Below are 17887 nucleotides of genomic sequence, written 5' to 3' on the forward strand. Positions count from 1 at the left end.
ACACACACACACACACACACTTGTATACATACACTAAGCAGAACAACCCCCCCCCCCCAAAAAAAACAAACAAAAAAAAACAAACAGATAACTGGGGGTAAAAACAAAGGACTCTCACTTACTGTAAGTTAATGTCTCGAACCAAAGGCTCAAATTTTGGCCCACCAGGAATTGCCATGTTTAAAGCCTTAGAGGTGAAAAAGGCCTTTAAGTCAAATAGATAGAAGTAGTTGTCATCTACTAGATCTGTGAGCAGCTGATTGGCCAATCGGTACAGTGTAGACATCATTGGAAGTGTAAATTGCCAACGCTGGTATGTTGTTCCATTTACATATCTGCAAGAAAAACACAAGCATCCAAGGTCAGTGGCTTGTTTGCAAACTAATAACTGCAAATTATTTTAACGGTAAAAAATAACCAACTGAAAAATAAAAATGCAATCTCCTGTAAATGTAGCCAGTTAGACCAGATGTAAAGGACGTGTATCAAGTCTTACTTTCTGTTGTCTCTTAGTGGCTGGTGGTCATAGAACCAGTCCATAACTGGAGCATCTTCCTCATTGTCCAATTCCAGTTGGATGGCTTCCAGCGGCTCCACATCAAGGATGTTATCTGCATAATCCAGAGGAGGTTCTTCATCATCAAAAGGAGGGAACCTCATCCTCTTGAAATGTCGCCTGTCTCTCTTTTCTCGTCTCATCATGATCCACATGGACCTGTGATAAAAAGTCAGAATAAAAAAAGACTTCAGGCAAATAAAGCAAAAGTAGGGATTATGTGGGGCTGCCGTAAAGTATAACGGATGCTGCGCTAACTCGCACCTGTGATTTAGTCGAAGGTCACTGGACTGACACCTTTGTCTTTTTTCAAGAACAAATACTGAAAAAATAAGAATTTACTTACCGATAATTCTATTTCTCGGAGTCCGTAGTGGATGCTGGGGTTCCTGAAAGGACCATGGGGAATAGCGGCTCCGCAGGAGACAGGGCACAAAAAGTAAAGCTTTAGGATCAGGTGGTGTGCACTGGCTCCTCCCCCTATGACCCTCCTCCAAGCCTCAGTTAGGATACTGTGCCCGGACGAGCGTACACAATAAGGAAGGATTTATGAATCCCGGGTAAGACTCATACCAGCCACACCAATCACACTGTACAACCTGTGATCTGAACCCAGTTAACAGTATGATAACAGCGGAGCCTCTGAAAGATGGCTCACAACAATAATAACCCGATTTTTGTAACTATGTACAAGTATTGCAGATAATCCGCACTTGGGATGGGCGCCCAGCATCCACTACGGACTCCGAGAAATAGAATTATCGGTAAGTAAATTCTTATTTTCTCTATCGTCCTAGTGGATGCTGGGGTTCCTGAAAGGACCATGGGGATTATACCAAAGCTCCCAAACGGGCGGGAGAGTGCGGATGACTCTGCAGCACCGAATGAGAGAACTCCAGGTCCTCCTTAGCCAGGTTATCAAATTTGTAGGATTTTACAAACGTGTTTGCCCCTGACTAAATAGCCGCTCGGCAAAGTTGTAAAGCCGAGACCCCTCGGGCAGCCGCCCAAGATGAGCCCACCTTCCTTGTGGAATGGGCATTTACATATTTTGGCTGTGGCAGGCCTGCCACAGAATGTGCAAGCTGAATTGTATTACACATCCAACTAGCAAAAGTCTGCTTAGAAGCAAGAGCACCCAGTTTGTTGGGTGCATACAGGATAACAGCAAGTCAGTTTTCCTGACTCCAGCCGTCCTGGAACCTATATTTTCAGGGCCCTGACCACATCTAGCAACTTGGAGTCCTCCAAGTCCCTAGTAGGCGCAAGACACCACAATAAGCTGGTTCAGGTGAAACACTGACACCACCTTAGGGAGAGAACTGGGGACGAGTCCGCAGCTCTGCCCTGTCCGAATGGACAAACAGATATGGGCTTTTTTGAGAAAAAAAAACCACCAATTTGACACTCGCCTGGTCCAGGCCAGGTCCAAGAGCATGTTCACTTTTCATGTGAGATGCTTCAAATCCACAGATTTGACTGGTTTTAAACCAATGTGTTTTGAGGAATCCCAGAACTACGTTGAGATCCCACAGTGCCACTGGAGGCACAAAAGGGGGTTGTATATGCAATACTCCCTTGACAAACTTCTGGACTTCAGGAACTGAAGCCAATTCTTTCTGGAAGAAAAATCGACAGGGCCGAAATTTGAACCTTAATGGACCCCAATTTGAGGCCCATAGACACTCCTGTTTGCAGGAAATGCAGGAATCGACCGAGTTGAAATTTCTTCGTGGGGCCTTCCTGGCCTCACACCACGCAACATATTTTCGCCACATGTGGTGATAATGTTGTGCGGTCACCTTCTTTCTGGCTTTGACCAGGGTAGGAATGACCTCTTCCTGAATGCCTTTTCCCTTAGGATCCGGCGTTCCACCGCCATGCCGTCAAACGCAGCTGCGGTAAGTCTTGGAACAGACATGGTACTTGCTGAAACAAGTCCCTTCTTAGCGGCAGAGGCCATAAGTCCTCTGTGAGCATCTCTTGAAGTTCCGGGTACCAAGTCCTTCTTGGCCAATCCGGAGCCATGAGTATAGTTCTTACTCCTCTACGTCTTATAATTCTCAGTACCTTAGGTATGAAAAGCAGAGGATGGAACACATACACCGACTGGTACACCCACGGTGTTACCAGAACGTCCACAGCTATTGCCTGAGGGTCTCTTAACCTGGCGCAATACCTGTCCCGTTTTTTGTTCAGACGGGACGCCATCATGTCCACCTTTGGTAATTCCCAACGGTTTACAATCATGTGGAAAACTTCCCCATGAAGTTCCCACTCTGCCGGGTGGAGGTCGTGCCTACTGAGGAAGTCTGCTTCCCAGTTTCCATTCCCGGAATGAAACACTGCTGACAGTGCTATCACATGATTTTCCGCCCAGCGAAAAGTCCTTGCAGTTTTTGCCACTGCCCTCCTGCTTCTTGTGCCGCCCTGTCTATTTACGTGGGCGACTGCCGTGATGTTTTATCCCACTGGATCAATACCGGCTGACCTTGAAGCAGAGGTCTTGCTAAGCTTAGAGCATTATAAATTTACCCTTAGCTATATTTATGTGGAGAAAAGTCTCCAGACTTGATCACACTCCCTGGAAATTTTTTCCTTGTGTGACTGCTCCCCAGCCTCTCGGGCTGGCCTCCGTGGTCACCAACATCCAAAACTGAATGCCGAATCTGCGGCCCTCTAGAAGATGAGCACTCTGTAACCACCACAGGAGAGACACCCTTGTCCTTGGATATAGGGTTATCCGCTTATGCATCTGAAGATGCGATCCGGACCATTTGTCCAGCAGATCCCACTGAAAAGTTCTTGCATGAAATCTGCCGACTGGAATTGCTTCGAAGGAAGTCACCATTTTTTTTTACCATGGCCCTTGTGCAATGATGCACTGATTTTAGGAGGTTCCTGACTAGCTCGGATAACTCCCTGGCTTTCTCTTCCGGGAGAAACACCTTTTTCTGGACTGTGTCCAGAATCATCCCTAAGCACAGGAGACTTGTTGTCGGGATCAGCTGCGATTTTGGAATATTTAGAATCCACCCCTGCTGTTGTAACAGTATCCGAGATAGTGCTACTCCGACCTACAACTGTTCCCTGGACTTTGCCCTTATCAAGAGATCGTCCAAGTAAGGGATAATTAAGACGCCTTTTCTTCGAAGAAGAACCATCATTTCGGCCATTACCTTGGTAAAGACCCGGGGTGCCGTGGACAATCCAAACGGCAGCGTCTGAAACTGATAGTGACAGTTCTGTACCACGAACCTGAGGTACCCTTAGTGATAAGGGCAAATTTGGGACATGGAGGTAAGCATCCCTGATGTCTCGGGACACCATATAGTCCCCTTCTTCCCGGTTCGTTATCACTGCTCTGAGTGACTCCATCTTGATTTGAACCTTTGTAAGTGTTCAAATTTTTTTAGATTTAGAATAGGTCTCACCTAGCCTTCTGGCTTCAGTACCACAATATAGTGTGGAATAATACCCCTTTTCTTGTTGTAGGAGGGGTAATTTAATTATCACCTGCTGGGAATACAGCTCGTGAATTGTTTCCCATACTGCCTCCTTGTCGGAGGGAGACCTTGGTAAAGCAGACTTCAGGAGCCTGCGCAGGGGAAACGTCTCGACATTCCAATCTGTACCCCTGGGATACTACTTGTAGGATCCAGGGGTCCTGTACGGTCTCAGCGTCATGCTGAGAGCTTGTCAGAAGCGGTGGAACGCTTCTGTTCCTGGGAATGGGCTGCCTGCTGCAGTCTTCGTCCCTTTCCTCTATCCCTGGGCAGATATGACTCTTATAGGGACGAAAGGACTGAGGCTGAAAAGACGGTGTCTTTTTCTGCAGAGATGTGACTTAGGGTAAAAAACGGTGGATTTTCCAGCAGTTGCCGTGGCCACCAGGTCCGATGGACCGACCCCAAATAACTCCTCTTCCTTTATACGGCAATACACCTTTGTGCCGTTTGGAATCTGCATCACCTGACCACTGTCGTGTCCATAAACATCTTCTGGCAGATATGGACATCGCACTTACTCTTGATGCCAGAGTGCAAATATCCCTCTGTGCATCTCGCATATATAGAAATGCATCCTTTAAATGCTCTATAGTCAATAAAATACTGTCCCTGTCAAGGGTATCAATATTTTTAGTCAGGGAATCCGACCAAGTCACCCCAGCTCTGCACATCCAGGCTGAGGCGATCGCTGGTCGCAGTATAACACCAGTATGTGTGTATATACTTTTTATGATATTTTCCAGCCTCCTGTCAGCTGGCTCCTTGAGGACGGCCCTATCTATAGACGGTACCGCCACTTGTTCTGATAAGCGTGTGAGCGCCTTATCCACCCTAAGGGGTGTTTCCCAACGCGCCCTAACTTCTGGCGGGAAAGGGTATACCGCCCATATTTTCTATCGGGGGGAACCCACGCATCATCACACACTTCATTTAATTTATCTGATTCAGGAAAAACTACGGTAGTTTTTTCACATCCCACATAATACCCTCTTTTGTGGTACTTGTAGTATCAGAAATATGTAACACCTCCTTCATTGCCCTTAACGTGTGGCCCTAATAAGGAATACGTTTGTTTATTCACCGTCGACACTGGATTCAGTGTCCCTGTCTGTGTCTGTGTCGACCGACTAAAGTAAACGGGCGTTTTAAAACCCCTGACGGTGTTTTTGAGACGTCTGGACCGGTACTAATTGTTTGTCGGCCGTCTCATGTCGTCAACCGACCTTGCCGCGTGTTGACATTATCACGTAATTCCCTAAATAAGCCATCCATTCCGGTGTCGACTCCCTAGAGAGTGACATCACCATTACAGGCAATTGCTCCGCCTCCTCACCAACATCGTCCTCATACATGTCGACACACACGTACCGACACACAGCACACACACAGGGAATGCTCTGATAGAGGACAGGACCTACTAGCCCTTTGGAGAGACAGAGGGAGAGTTTGCCAGCACACACCAAAAACGCTATAATTATATAGGGACAACCTTATATAAGTGTTTTCCCTTATAGCATCTTTTTTATATATTTCTAACGCCAAATTAGTGCCCCCCCTCTCTGTTTTAACCCTGTTTCTGTAGTGCAGTGCAGGGGAGAGCCTGGGAGCCTTCCCTCCAGCCTTTCTGTGAGGGAAAATGGCGCTGTGTGCTGAGGAGATAGGCCCCGCCCCTTTTTCGGCGGCCTCGTCTCCCGCTCTTAACGGATTCTGGCAGGGGTTAAATATCTCCATATAGCCCCCGGAGGCTATATGTGAGGTATTTTTAGCCAAAAATAGGTTTTCATTGCCTCCCAGGGCGCCCCCCTTCCAGCGCCCTGCACCCTCAGTGACTGCCGTGTGAAGTGTGCTGAGAGGAAATGGCGCACAGCTGCAGTGCTGTGCGCTACCTTAAGAAGACTGAGGAGTCTTCATGCCGCCGATTCTGGACCTTCTTCTTGTTTCAGCATCTGCAAGGGGGCCGGCGGCGAGGCTCCGGTGACCATCCAGGCTGTACCTGTGATCGTCCCTCTGGAGCTAATGTCCAGTAGCCAAAGAAGCCAATCCATCCTGCACGCAGGTGAGTTCACTTCTTCTCCCCTAAGTCCCTCGTTGCAGTGATCCTGTTGCCAGCAGGACTCACTGTAAAATAAAAAACCTAAGCTAAACTTTTCTAAGCAGCTCTTTAGGAGAGCCACCTAGATTGCACCCTTCTCGGCCGGGCACAAAAATCTAACTGAGGCTTGGAGGAGGGTCATAGGGGGAGGAGCCAGTGCACACCACCTGATCCTAAAGCTTTACTTTTTGTGCCCTGTCTCCTGCGGAGCCGCTATTCCCCATGGTCCTTTCAGGAACCCCAGCCCTACCCTAGGAACCCTAGGACGATAGAGAAACAAATGAAAGTTTTTCTTACCCCCACTGTGCTATGTAGACAGGCTCAATAACCCAAGGGATCTCGCTGACAAAAGAGATGGCTCCTGTAATGTGATACAACACTGGCACATCGCGGATCTGCTCCCAAGGCATGGGCATATTCTCCAGTAATTTCAGCACAGCATGAGGCATATACTTCAAAGCTCTGAAAACAAAAACATTGTGTATTATAACACTCTAGTCTAATAAGCGGCTGGTGTCAGATGTGCCACTACTCTGCCTTATGTTAACCTCCCCAAATACTCATATGCCCAATAAGCAACCAGTGTAACCCTTACCCAAGATAAACTCGCTTATCATGCCGGAATTTTCTGTTGGTCATGTCACCATGGTCACGGATGATTTTGCGCACATGCTCTGGAGGCATGTCCTCTTTCTGAGCATCCACAAATCCAAACTTCCTTTTCTCTGCATAACGTTTGGCCTGGAGCTGCTGCCATTTTCTAGCTGTAAAATAAAAACAAATGGATGAAAAACAAACCTACCTCTAACGGACCCCCTTACCCCCCTAGACTTATTTCATCAATATCATCCCTTTACTCACTGAATGGAATGTGGCCGCAGCCAGATGGGTTTTCACTGGCATGGTCATTTCCCATGCAGCAGTGCCCCCAGCTGATACAGAGTAAACCAAACGTCCGTGACCACAGACATCGCTATTACATTTGCCATGCAAAGTGAACTTGGGCACTCATGATAAGAACGTGAGTAGGCCCTGAGCACTATCAGGCTGATTTCTGTGAGTGCAGAGATCAGCTGTAGCAGGTTGGGACTGATTATCTGTACCCGCCGACACACGGTCTGCTGTGACCTGCAGTATGGTGAGAAAGGATATGCTGGGGGGAGAGAAGATATCTTTCTGGCATTTGGGATGTTGGTGGGTAGTGCTACACAAAATATTTATTGACCTTGTGGGGGAGAAGGAGATCATACACACACTGTACATACTGGCATGGGGACCTATGGACTATGGCGGACAATCCCGAGATCGGGATCGGCGAGATCCCGGGATTTAGGGCAAAAATTGTCCAGGATTCAATCCCAGGATTGGAGCTTCCAACCCCGGGCAGCGCTGAGCGTTCTCAGGAGGCTCAGACGCTGCCCAGCTCCCCCTGCCCTCGGCTGTGCGCACTGCGCAATATGAGATGAAGTCAGAGCTCACGCTACGCAGGTAGTCCCCTCTGGCCGGACCTCAGCACCTGCACTGCAGCTCACCACAGCAAGTGGACCCATCCCTCCAGATGAGAGTGAGTTATGTGTGCTGGGCATGGAGGGAGTGGGGTTGGAGAGGGGGATGGACAGTAAAAGGAAACCAATCCCGGGAATACCAGGATTGATCATTTGAAAAAATAGCCCGGGATTGGCCTCCCTACTGTGGACATTGGTGGGTGCACGTCTATGCCCCTGAGTATCTATGACCACTTACTATTTTCATATTTAAATACATTTCCAAGAGAATGTTTTTGACTTAAAATTAAAAAAACAAAACAAACAAACAAACAAACAAAAACAGGTAGTTAAAAAGTGTTTAAACTGCATTCACATTATTATATCATGTGTATGGACTACATAGAAGATACGTAAACAATTTTAAAATTTAGTTTCGCTTAGTTCATTACTATTATTCACCTTTCTCCTGCAACTTATCTTCAGACATGTAATCAGGTGCTACACCTGGGGGTCCAGGCATCGGGGGAAGCCCAGGTCTGTAGGGAAACATACCAGCCATGGTGTTTCAAGCTAGAAAACAAATGAAAAATGGAGTTAGCTTGTGAAACAAAAGCCATACAAATACAGAATTATCTGCAAGTCAGTAGCTTTAAACAGGCCATAATGTTTCACAGTTGAAAGATATGAATTGCACTCTGCAAACTGTAGATATGAATTGCACTCTGCAGACTGTTGTGGTCGCAGGGATCATAGCAGTCTGCAGAGCGCAATTCAAATCTTTCAAAGACCAATGTTAGCAGGCAAAGTAATAATGCCAAGAAAAACGTACACTTTATACAGACTGTAGTCTCAAAGGTATGGGGTCTCTAATGCACAGGTTCTCAAACTCGGTCCTCAGGACCCCACACAGTGCATGTTTTGCAGGTCTCCTCACAGAATCACAAGTGAAATAATTAGCTCCACCAGTGGACCTTTAAAGATGTGTCAGTGAGTAATTAATACACCTGTGCACCTGCTGGGTTACCTGCAAAACATGCACTGTTTGGGGTCCTGAGGACCGAGTTTGAGAACCTGTGCTCTAATGGATACCTCAGCGGAGGGCTTGACAGATTTTTCTAAAACCTAGGAGCCAGACTACAACCCCACCACACAACTAAGGGGTGATCCCCAGGCAAAGCAGCCCTCCACAGCCACACTGCTGTGCAGCAACTATCCCCACGGGCAAACAACAGCCCCCCACCCCCTTTCCCCTGCGGACACATTAATGAGCATCCATCCCCCCTGGACAACCAACCCCCATGGCTACACAACTAAGGGGGTACCCCTAGGCAAACCACCTCTACGCAGCCACCACTGGGTAAAAAATCCCCCCCCCCCCCACACACACCGCCCTGTAGCCAAATCCCTACTCCCCCTCTGAAGCCGCAATCCCCGGCCACGCATAGACCCTTTTATCTACGTTGCAGTTCAGAGCTGATGAGGATCTGCTCCCTCACTGCATAATCAGGTAGCCAGGCAGCAAAATCTAGGGGCCATAGTGACCTGGCCCCTGGTATTTGTCGAGCCTTGCCACAGAAAAACTAGCTGTACAGTGTATATACTTTTAACAAATCAATCAACTGTAACAGAGATCAAGAACAAAGTGCTCCCAGCAATACGTTAAATGAGCAGCATATAGAAAGCAATCACATAGACCAGTGGTTCCCAACCTTGGTCCCTCAAGTACCCCCAACAGTTCATGTTTTCCAGGTCACCTAGCAGTTGAACAGGTGTATTCATGACTAGATCTGGTCAAAAGTATCTGATCATCATTATCCCAAGTGTTCTTTTTCAGCAAAATGATTTTGGGTGCTCTCCAATACATTTGGGGGGAAATTCACTTAGCTTTATGTGCACTATCCGATTCTATTAGCGGGCATTACATTATGCGTTAAGGAGAACTTTCCCTCACTACCTGTGGAAAAGTCAGCGAGAACAGTCACATTCTGTACAGCTGTACAATAATGAGCATTTCTTTTACAGATTGTGTTTAGTGCTTTATCTAGTGTTCATTCTAGCACCCTGCACCTGTTGCAACCTGTGCAGTTCCTCTTTCCTGCCTGGGGTAGATGTGGGGGTGAGACTGTTACCTGCTTGGATAAGCAAAAAGTGGTATATGGTTATATACAGGTTGAGTATCCCTCATCCAAAATGCTTGGGACCAGAAGTATTTTGGATATCGGATTTTTCCGTATTTTGGAATAATTGTATACCATAATGAGATATCATGCTGATGGGACACAAGTCTAAGCACAGAATACATTTATGTTTCATATACACCAGGGGTGGCCAAACAGTCAATCGCGGACATGCGACCAGTCGATCGCGATCCGCCTCCCAGCCACCAGAAGCAGCGCCTCTCCTGCCTGCCGCTCTGCCTCCTCAGTCTGGTCTGCGGCAGTGACGGCCGAGTGTATAGCTCAAATCAGGTGCCGGTTCGTTAGCCAATGAGAGCTCGCGGACCGGCACCTGATTTGAGCCATACACGCTGCCGTCACCGCCGGAGATCAGACTGAGGAGGCAGAGCGGCAGACAGGAGAAGCGCGCGCTGCGCTCTCCACACACCAACGGTGAGCTCTTCTATGGGGGCATATCTGGCATTGTGGGCACATAGCTCAGTGGGGGCATATCTGGCACTGTGGGCATATCTGGCTCTGCGGGCACATGGCACTGTGGGGGCATATCTGGCACTGTGGGGGCATATCTGTAATCTGGCGCTGTGGGGGCATATCTGGCGCTGTGGGGGCATATCTGGCGCTGTGGGGGCATATCTGGCGCTGTGGGGGCATATCTGGCGCTGTGGGGGCATATCTGGCACTGTGGGCACATGGCACTGTGGGGGCATGTGTATCTGGCACTGTGGGGGCATATCTGGCGCTGTGGGCACATGGCACTGTGGGGGCATGTGTATCTGGCACTGTGGGGGCATATGTGTTTGAGGTTTTTACCTGTGGGGGCCAATGTGTTATTTCGTGTGAGGCAGTCATTACACTCCGCGCAGCAAGGCCACGTTCCTTTTTTAGTTATACCACGCCCACTTTTTGGTATACCACGCCCACTTTTTGTTATGCCCACCCCTTTTTTGCGCGCGCGCTATTATTCCTCCTAGGTAGATCACAAAAGCTTTTTAGCTTTCACAGTAGATCACCGACTTCAAAAGTCTGGCCGCCCCTGATATACACCTTATACACACAGCCTGAAGGTCATTTTAGCCATTTAATAGGCGCGGTCCAGCCAACGCAGGCGTGGCCGGACCGTTGGGGGGGGGGGGGCGTGCCGCTGTGGGTAGCGACACACAACTCCCGTTACTCCACAAATACAAGAGCATCGCCGCTGTGCACTGACATGCAGGGCGGACTATTCAAAAGATATAAATCTGCACAGGATATAGCAATTATAATTGAATAGATTGATAATGTTATTAAACCAACGTAAAGCCTACTTTAGTAATTAGTTCAGCAAATGGTTGGTGGTGCTCCCGAAAAATTGTTATGAAAACTATGAAACAACGGGTGTAATCTTTTGAGGAGACAAAAGCAACTATATGCCTTTTCCAGTGTACACTTGAAAAATTGAAAAAATGAAATTATTAAAATTTAACTTTTATTGTAATATACTTAAAAAAGAAGAGAGAAAGCATTCATAATTTAGGAGCATTAATACTCATGAGCATTGATATTATTATATTATAGGCGAGATAATAATGTAAGTAAGCGAAAGTCTGTAATCCCTCATTCAAGAAAAGAGGATTTTGGTACTTACCGATAAATCCATTTCTCTGAATCGTCTAGGGGACACTGGAGCATCCATTTACATTAGGGGTGTGAAGCTTGCAACCGGAGGTGTGGCACAATCTAAAATTAGTATTGTCTGCACAGCCGGCTCCTCCCCCTTCACATCCCTCCTCCCTCAGTTTGGAAAATTTGACTGAGAGAATAGGACATGAAACTATAGCACCTAGCGAGGAACCGAACCGTACAACATATCAAACAGTATCCAAGAAACGGTTAATCGAAAAACAAACTCTGTTTGTACGAACTGTTTGAACAAGAACTTCGAACACAGCAGGCTGACAGCACCGAGGCGGGCGTCCAGTGTCCCCTAGAGGATTCAGAGAAATGGATTTATCGGTAAGTACCAAAATCCTCTTTTCTCTTTCATCCACTAGGGGACACTGGAGCATCCATTCACATTAGGGGACGTCCCAAAGTTATCCCCAAGGGAGGGAGTGCTGTCGGTGGCCTGCAATACTAAACGTCCGAACTTAAGAGTCTCCGGACGCAAAGTTATCAAACTTGTAATAGTTTGTGAACGTGTGGGATAAAGACCACGTTGCCACTCTGCAAAGTTGAGAGTGGAAGCACCTCTGGCATCCGCCCATGAGGCCCCCACTGAACGGGTCGTATGAGCACCCGCCGGAACCGAAACCTGTGTGTTACAGGAAACATAAGCTTGCCGAACGGCAAGTCCAATCCGTCTAAACAAAGACTGCATAGGTGCTGGCCAAACCTTCCTAGGCCCATCATAAAAAACAAAACAAATGGTCCGACCTTTTGAAAGGACGATGTAACCTGCACGTATACCCGTAAAGCTCGGACACCATCCAAGGACACGTCCCCATCTGCGAGACCCTAGGAAGATGGGACCACGCATGGCTGGTTTACGTGAACCCCCGAAATAAACTTAAGGAAATCTGTTCTTCTACGGAATTCCGTCCTATCCTCATGAAAAATTAAAGAGAGACTTATACCCGATAAGGCTCTCAACTCAGAAATCCGCCTGGCCGAAACCAAGGCAAGCAGTAATGTGATCTTCTAAGAGAGATATTTCAGGCCTGTTCTTGCAAACGGCACAAAGTTGGAGGTCTCAAAAATTCCAACTCCAAATTTAAGTCCTACGGCGCAGTGGGAGGATGAAAAAGGGGATTATGCACAGAACCCCTAGTAAAAAGGTTTGACTTCTGGCAAGGATGCCAACCGCTGTAGAAATAGGATGGAGAGAGCCGAAATTTGAACCTTCAGAACGCCCAGTCTCAGTCCTACCGCTAGACCGGCCTGAAGGAAAATTAGAAGTCTGGATAAGTGGAAGTTCGTCGAATTCCACCCACGTTCTTGACACCAGTCCATATATCTCTTCCAATTTATGTAGTAGTGCATGATTGTGACCGGCTACCCAGCGTCAAACATCATAGGAATGGCCGTTCTAGATATCCCTCTGTTTAAGATCCGGGTTTCATGAGCCACGCCGTTAAACGCAACCTATGCAGGACTGGGTGTTGGAACGGTCCCTGAGATAACAGGTCCTCCCTCTGAGGTAACAGCCAAGGATCTTCCGCTAGTAACCCTTGCAGGTCTCTGTAACAACTCCTGCGGGACCAATCTGGTGCGATTACAATCGCCCACATTCGTTCTCTTTTCAACCCTTTCAGAAACCTGGGTATGAGTGGGAAAGGAGGAAAAAATAAGAATTTACTTACCGATAATTCTATTTCTCATAGTCCGTAGTGGATGCTGGGGACTCCGTAAGGACCATGGGGAATAGCGGCTCCGCAGGAGACTGGGCACATCTAAAGAAAGCTTTAGGACTATCTGGTGTGCACTGGCTCCTCCCCCTATGACCCTCCTCCAAGCCTCAGTTAGGATACTGTGCCCGGACGAGCGTACACAATAAGGAAGGATTTTGAATCCCGGGTAAGACTCATACCAGCCACACCAATCACACCGTATAACCTGTGATCTGAACCCAGTTAACAGCATGATAACAGAGGAGCCTCTGAAAGATGGCTCACAACAATAATAACCCGATTTTTGTAACAATAACTATGTACAAGTATTGCAGACAATCCGCACTTGGGATGGGCGCCCAGCATCCACTACGGACTACGAGAAATAGAATTATCGGTAAGTAAATTCTTATTTTCTCTGACGTCCTAGTGGATGCTGGGGACTCCGTAAGGACCATGGGGATTATACCAAAGCTCCCAAACGGGCGGGAGAGTGCGGATGACTCTGCAGCACCAAATGAGAGAACTCCAGGTCCTCCTCAGCCAGGATATCAATTTTGTAGAATTTTACAAACGTATTTGCTCCTAACCAAGTAGCTGCTCGGCAAAGATGAGCCCACCTTCCTTGTGGAGTGGGCATTTACAGATTTTTGGCTGTGTCAGGCCTGCCACAGAATGTGCAAGCTGAATTGTACTACAAATCCAACGAGCAATAGTCTGCATAGAAGCAGGAGCACCCAGCTTGTTGGGTGCATACAGGATAAACAGCGAGTCAGATTTCCTGACTCCAGCCCTCCTGGAAACATATATTTTCAGGGCCCTGACAACGTCTAGCAACTTGGAGTCCTCCAAGTCCCTAGTAGCCGCAGGCACCACAAATAGGTTGGTTCAGGTGAAACGCTGAAACCACCTTAGGGAGAAACTGAGGACGAGTCCTCAATTCCGCCCTGTCCGAATGGAACATCAGATAAGGGCTTTTTCAGGATAAAGCCGCCAATTCTGACACGCGCCTGGCCCAGGCCAGGGCCAACAGCATGACCACTTTCCATGTGAGATATTCTAACTCCACAGATTTAAGTGGTTCAAACCAATGTGACTTTTGGAACCCAAAACTACATTGAGATCCCAAAGTGCCACTGGAGGCACAAAAGGAGGCTGTATATGCAGTACCCCTTTTACAAACGTCTGAACTTCAGGGACTGAAGCTAGCTCTTTTGGGAAGAAAATGGACAGGGCCGAAATTTGAACCTTAATGGACCCCAATTTCAGGCCCATAGACACTCCTGTTTGCAGGAAATGTAGGAATCGACCCAGTTGAATTTCCACCGTCGGGCCTTACTGGCCTCGCACCACGCAACATATTTTCGCCAATTGCGGTGATAATGTTTTTGCGGTAACATCCTTCCTGGCTTTGATCAGGATAGGGATGACTTCATCCGGAATGCCTTTTTTCCTTCAGGATCCGGCGTTCAACCGCCATGCCGTCAAACGCAGCCGCTGTAAATCTTGGAACAGACAGGGTCCTTGCTGGAGCAGGTCCCTTCTTAGAGGTAGAGGCCACGGATCCTCCGTGAGCATCTCTTGAAGTTCCGGTTACCAAATCCTTCTTGGCCAATCCGGAGCCACGAATATAGTGCTTACTCCTCTCCATCTTATCAATCTCAGTACCTTGGGTATGAGAGGCAGAGGAGGGAACACATACCCTGACTGGTACACCCACGGTGTTACCAGAGCATCTACAGCTATTGCCTGAGGGTCCCTGGACCTGGCGCAATACCGGTCGAGTTTTTCCCAACGGTTTATAATCATGTGGATGACTTCTGGGTGAAGTCTCCACTCTCCCGGGTGGAGGTCGTGCTGAGGAAGTCTGCTTCCCAGTTGTCCACTCCCGGAATGAATACTGCTGACAGTGCTATCACATGATTTTCCGCCCAGCGAAGAATCCTTGCAGCTTCTGCCATTGCCCTCCTGCTTCTTGTGCCACCCTGTTTATGTGGGTGACTGCCGTGATGTTGTCCGACTGGATCAACACCGGCTGACCTTGAAGCAGAGGTCTTGCTAAGCTTAGAGCATTGTAAATGTCCCTTAGCTTCAGGATATTTATGAAGTGATGTCTCCAGGCTTGACCATAAGTCCTGGATATTCCTTCCCTGTGTGACTGCTCCCCAGCCTCGCAGGCTGGCATCCGTGGTTACCAGGACCCAGTCCTGAATGCCGAATCTGCGGCCCTCTAGAAGATGAGCACTCTGCAACCACCACAGGAGGGACACCCTTGTCCTTGGTGACAGGGTTATCCGCTGATGCATCTGAAGATGCGACCCGGACCATTTGTCCAGCAGGTCCCACTGGAAAGTTCTTGCGTGGAATCTGCCGAATGGGATTGCTTCGTAGGAAGCCACCATTTTACCCAGAACCCTTGTGCATTGATGCACTGAGACTTGGCTCGGTTTTAGGAGGTTCCTGACTAGCTCGGATAACTCCCTGGCTTTCTCCTCCGGGAGAAACACCTTTTTCTGGACTGTGTCCAGGATCATCCCTAGGAACAGAAGACAAGTCGTCGGAACCAGCTGCGATTTTGGAATATTGAGAATCCAACCGTGCTGCAGCAACACTACCTGAGATAGTGCTACACCGACCTCCAACTGTTCCCTGGATCTTACCCTTATCAGGGAATTGTCCAAGTAAGGGATAACTAAAATTCCCTTCCTTTGAAGGAATATCATCATTTCGGCCATTACCTTGGTAAAGACCCGGGGTGCCGTGGACCATCCATACGGCAGCGTCTGAACTGATAGTGACAGTTCTGTACCATAAACCTGAGGTACCCTTGGTGAGAAGGGTAAATTTTAACATGAAGGTAAGCATCCTTGATGTCCCGAGACATCATGTAGTCCTTCTTCCAGGTTCGCAATCACTGCGCTGAGTGACTCAATCTTGAATTTGAACCTCTGTATGTAAGTGTTCAAAGATTTTAGATTTAGAATCGGTTTCACCGAGCCGTCCGGCTTCGGTACCACAACAGTGTGGAATAATACCCCGTTCCCTGTTGCAGGAGGGGTATCTTGATTATCACCTGCTGGGAATACAGCTTGTGAATGGCTTCCAAAACTGTCTCCCTGTCAGAAGGAGACATCGGTAAAGCCGACTTTAGGAAACGGCGAGGGGGAGACGTCTCAAATTCTAATTTGTACCCCTGAGATATCACCTGAAGGATCCAGGGGTCTACTTGCGAGTGAGCCCACTGCGCGCTGAAATTCATTGAGACGGGCCCCCCACCGTGCCTGATTCTGCTTGTAAAGCCCCAGCGTATACTGAGGGCTTGGCAGAGGCGGGAGAGGGTTTCTGTTCCTGGGAACTGGCTGATTTCTGCAGCCTTTTTCCTCTCCCTCTGTCACGGGGCAGAAATGAGGAACCTTTTGGCCGCTTATCCACGAAAAGACTGCGCCTGATAATACGGCGTCTTCTCATGTTGAGAGGCGACCTGGGGTACAAACGTGGATTTCCCAGCTGTTGCCGTGGCCACCAGGTCTGAAAGACCGACCCCAAATAACTCCTCCCCTTAATAAGGCAATACTTCCAAATGCCGTTTGGAATACGCATCACCTGACCACTGACGTGTCCATAACCCTCTACTGGTAGAAATGGACAACGCACTTAGACTTGATGCCAGTCGGCAAATATTCCGCTGTGCATCACGCATATATAGAAATGCATCTTTTAAATGCTCTATAGGCAAAAATATACTGTCCCTATCTAGGGTATCAATATTTTCAGTCAAGGAATCCGACCACGCCAACCCAGCACTGCACATCCAGGCTGAGGCGATTGCTGGTCGCAGTATAACACCAGTATGTGTGTAAATACATTTTAGGATACCCTCCTGCTTTCTATCAGCAGGATCCTTAAGGGCGGCCATCTCAGGAGAGGGTAGAGCCCTTGTTCTTACAAGCGTGTGAGCGCTTTATCCACCCTAGGGGGTGTTTCCCAACGCACCCTAACCTCTGGCGGGAAAGGATATAATGCCAATAACATTTTAGAAATTATCAGTTGTTATCGGGGGAAACCCACGCATCATCACACACCTCATTTAATTTCTCAGATTCAGGAAAACTACAGGTAGTTTTTCCTCACCGAACATAATACCCCTTTTTGGTGGTACTCGTATTATCAGAAATGTGTAAAACATTTTTCATTGCCTCAATCATGTAACGTGTGGCCCTACTGGAAGTCACATTTGTCTCTTCACCGTCGACACTGGAGTCAGTATCCGTGTCGGCGTCTATATCTGCCATCTGAGGTAACGGGCGCTTTATAGCCCCTGACGGCCTATGAGACGTCTGGACAGGCACAAGCTGAGTAGCCGGCTGTCTCATGTCAACCACTGTCTTTTATACAGAGCTGACACTGTCACGTAATTCCTTCCAACAGTTCATCCACTCAGGTGTCGACCCCCTAGGGGGTGACATCACTATTACAGGCAATCTGCTCCGTCTCCACATCATTTTTCTCCTCATACATGTCGACACAGAAGTACCGACATACAGCACACACACAGGGGATGCTCTGATAGAGGACAGGACCCCACTAGCCCTTTGGGGAGACAGAGGGAGAGTTTGCCAGCACACACCAGAGCGCTATATATATATATATATATATATATATACATACACACACACACACACACACACACACACACACACA

The 17887-nt window shown here is 47.9% G+C and overlaps 1 protein-coding gene across 2 annotated transcripts in view; it reads right to left on the minus strand.

The window, feature by feature from the left end:
* Positions 1–17887, minus strand: part of PRPF8 (pre-mRNA processing factor 8) — an 86743-nt gene that overhangs the window by 42366 nt on the left and 26490 nt on the right. For both annotated transcript variants that reach the window (XM_063956094.1, XM_063956093.1), the window contains exons 2-6: positions 8104–8214; positions 6753–6921; positions 6455–6619; positions 497–715; positions 123–335 (exon numbers count right to left, since the gene is read on the minus strand). In XM_063956094.1, coding sequence (XP_063812164.1) covers positions 123–335; positions 497–715; positions 6455–6619; positions 6753–6921; positions 8104–8203 — 866 coding nt within the window. In that variant the 5' untranslated portion in view covers positions 8204–8214. The remainder of the gene's footprint in view (positions 1–122; positions 336–496; positions 716–6454; positions 6620–6752; positions 6922–8103; positions 8215–17887) is intronic.

The sequence above is a fragment of the Pseudophryne corroboree genome, chromosome 2 (genome assembly GCF_028390025.1).
Source record: "Pseudophryne corroboree isolate aPseCor3 chromosome 2, aPseCor3.hap2, whole genome shotgun sequence".
NCBI classification, from domain to species: Eukaryota; Metazoa; Chordata; class Amphibia; order Anura; family Myobatrachidae; genus Pseudophryne; species Pseudophryne corroboree.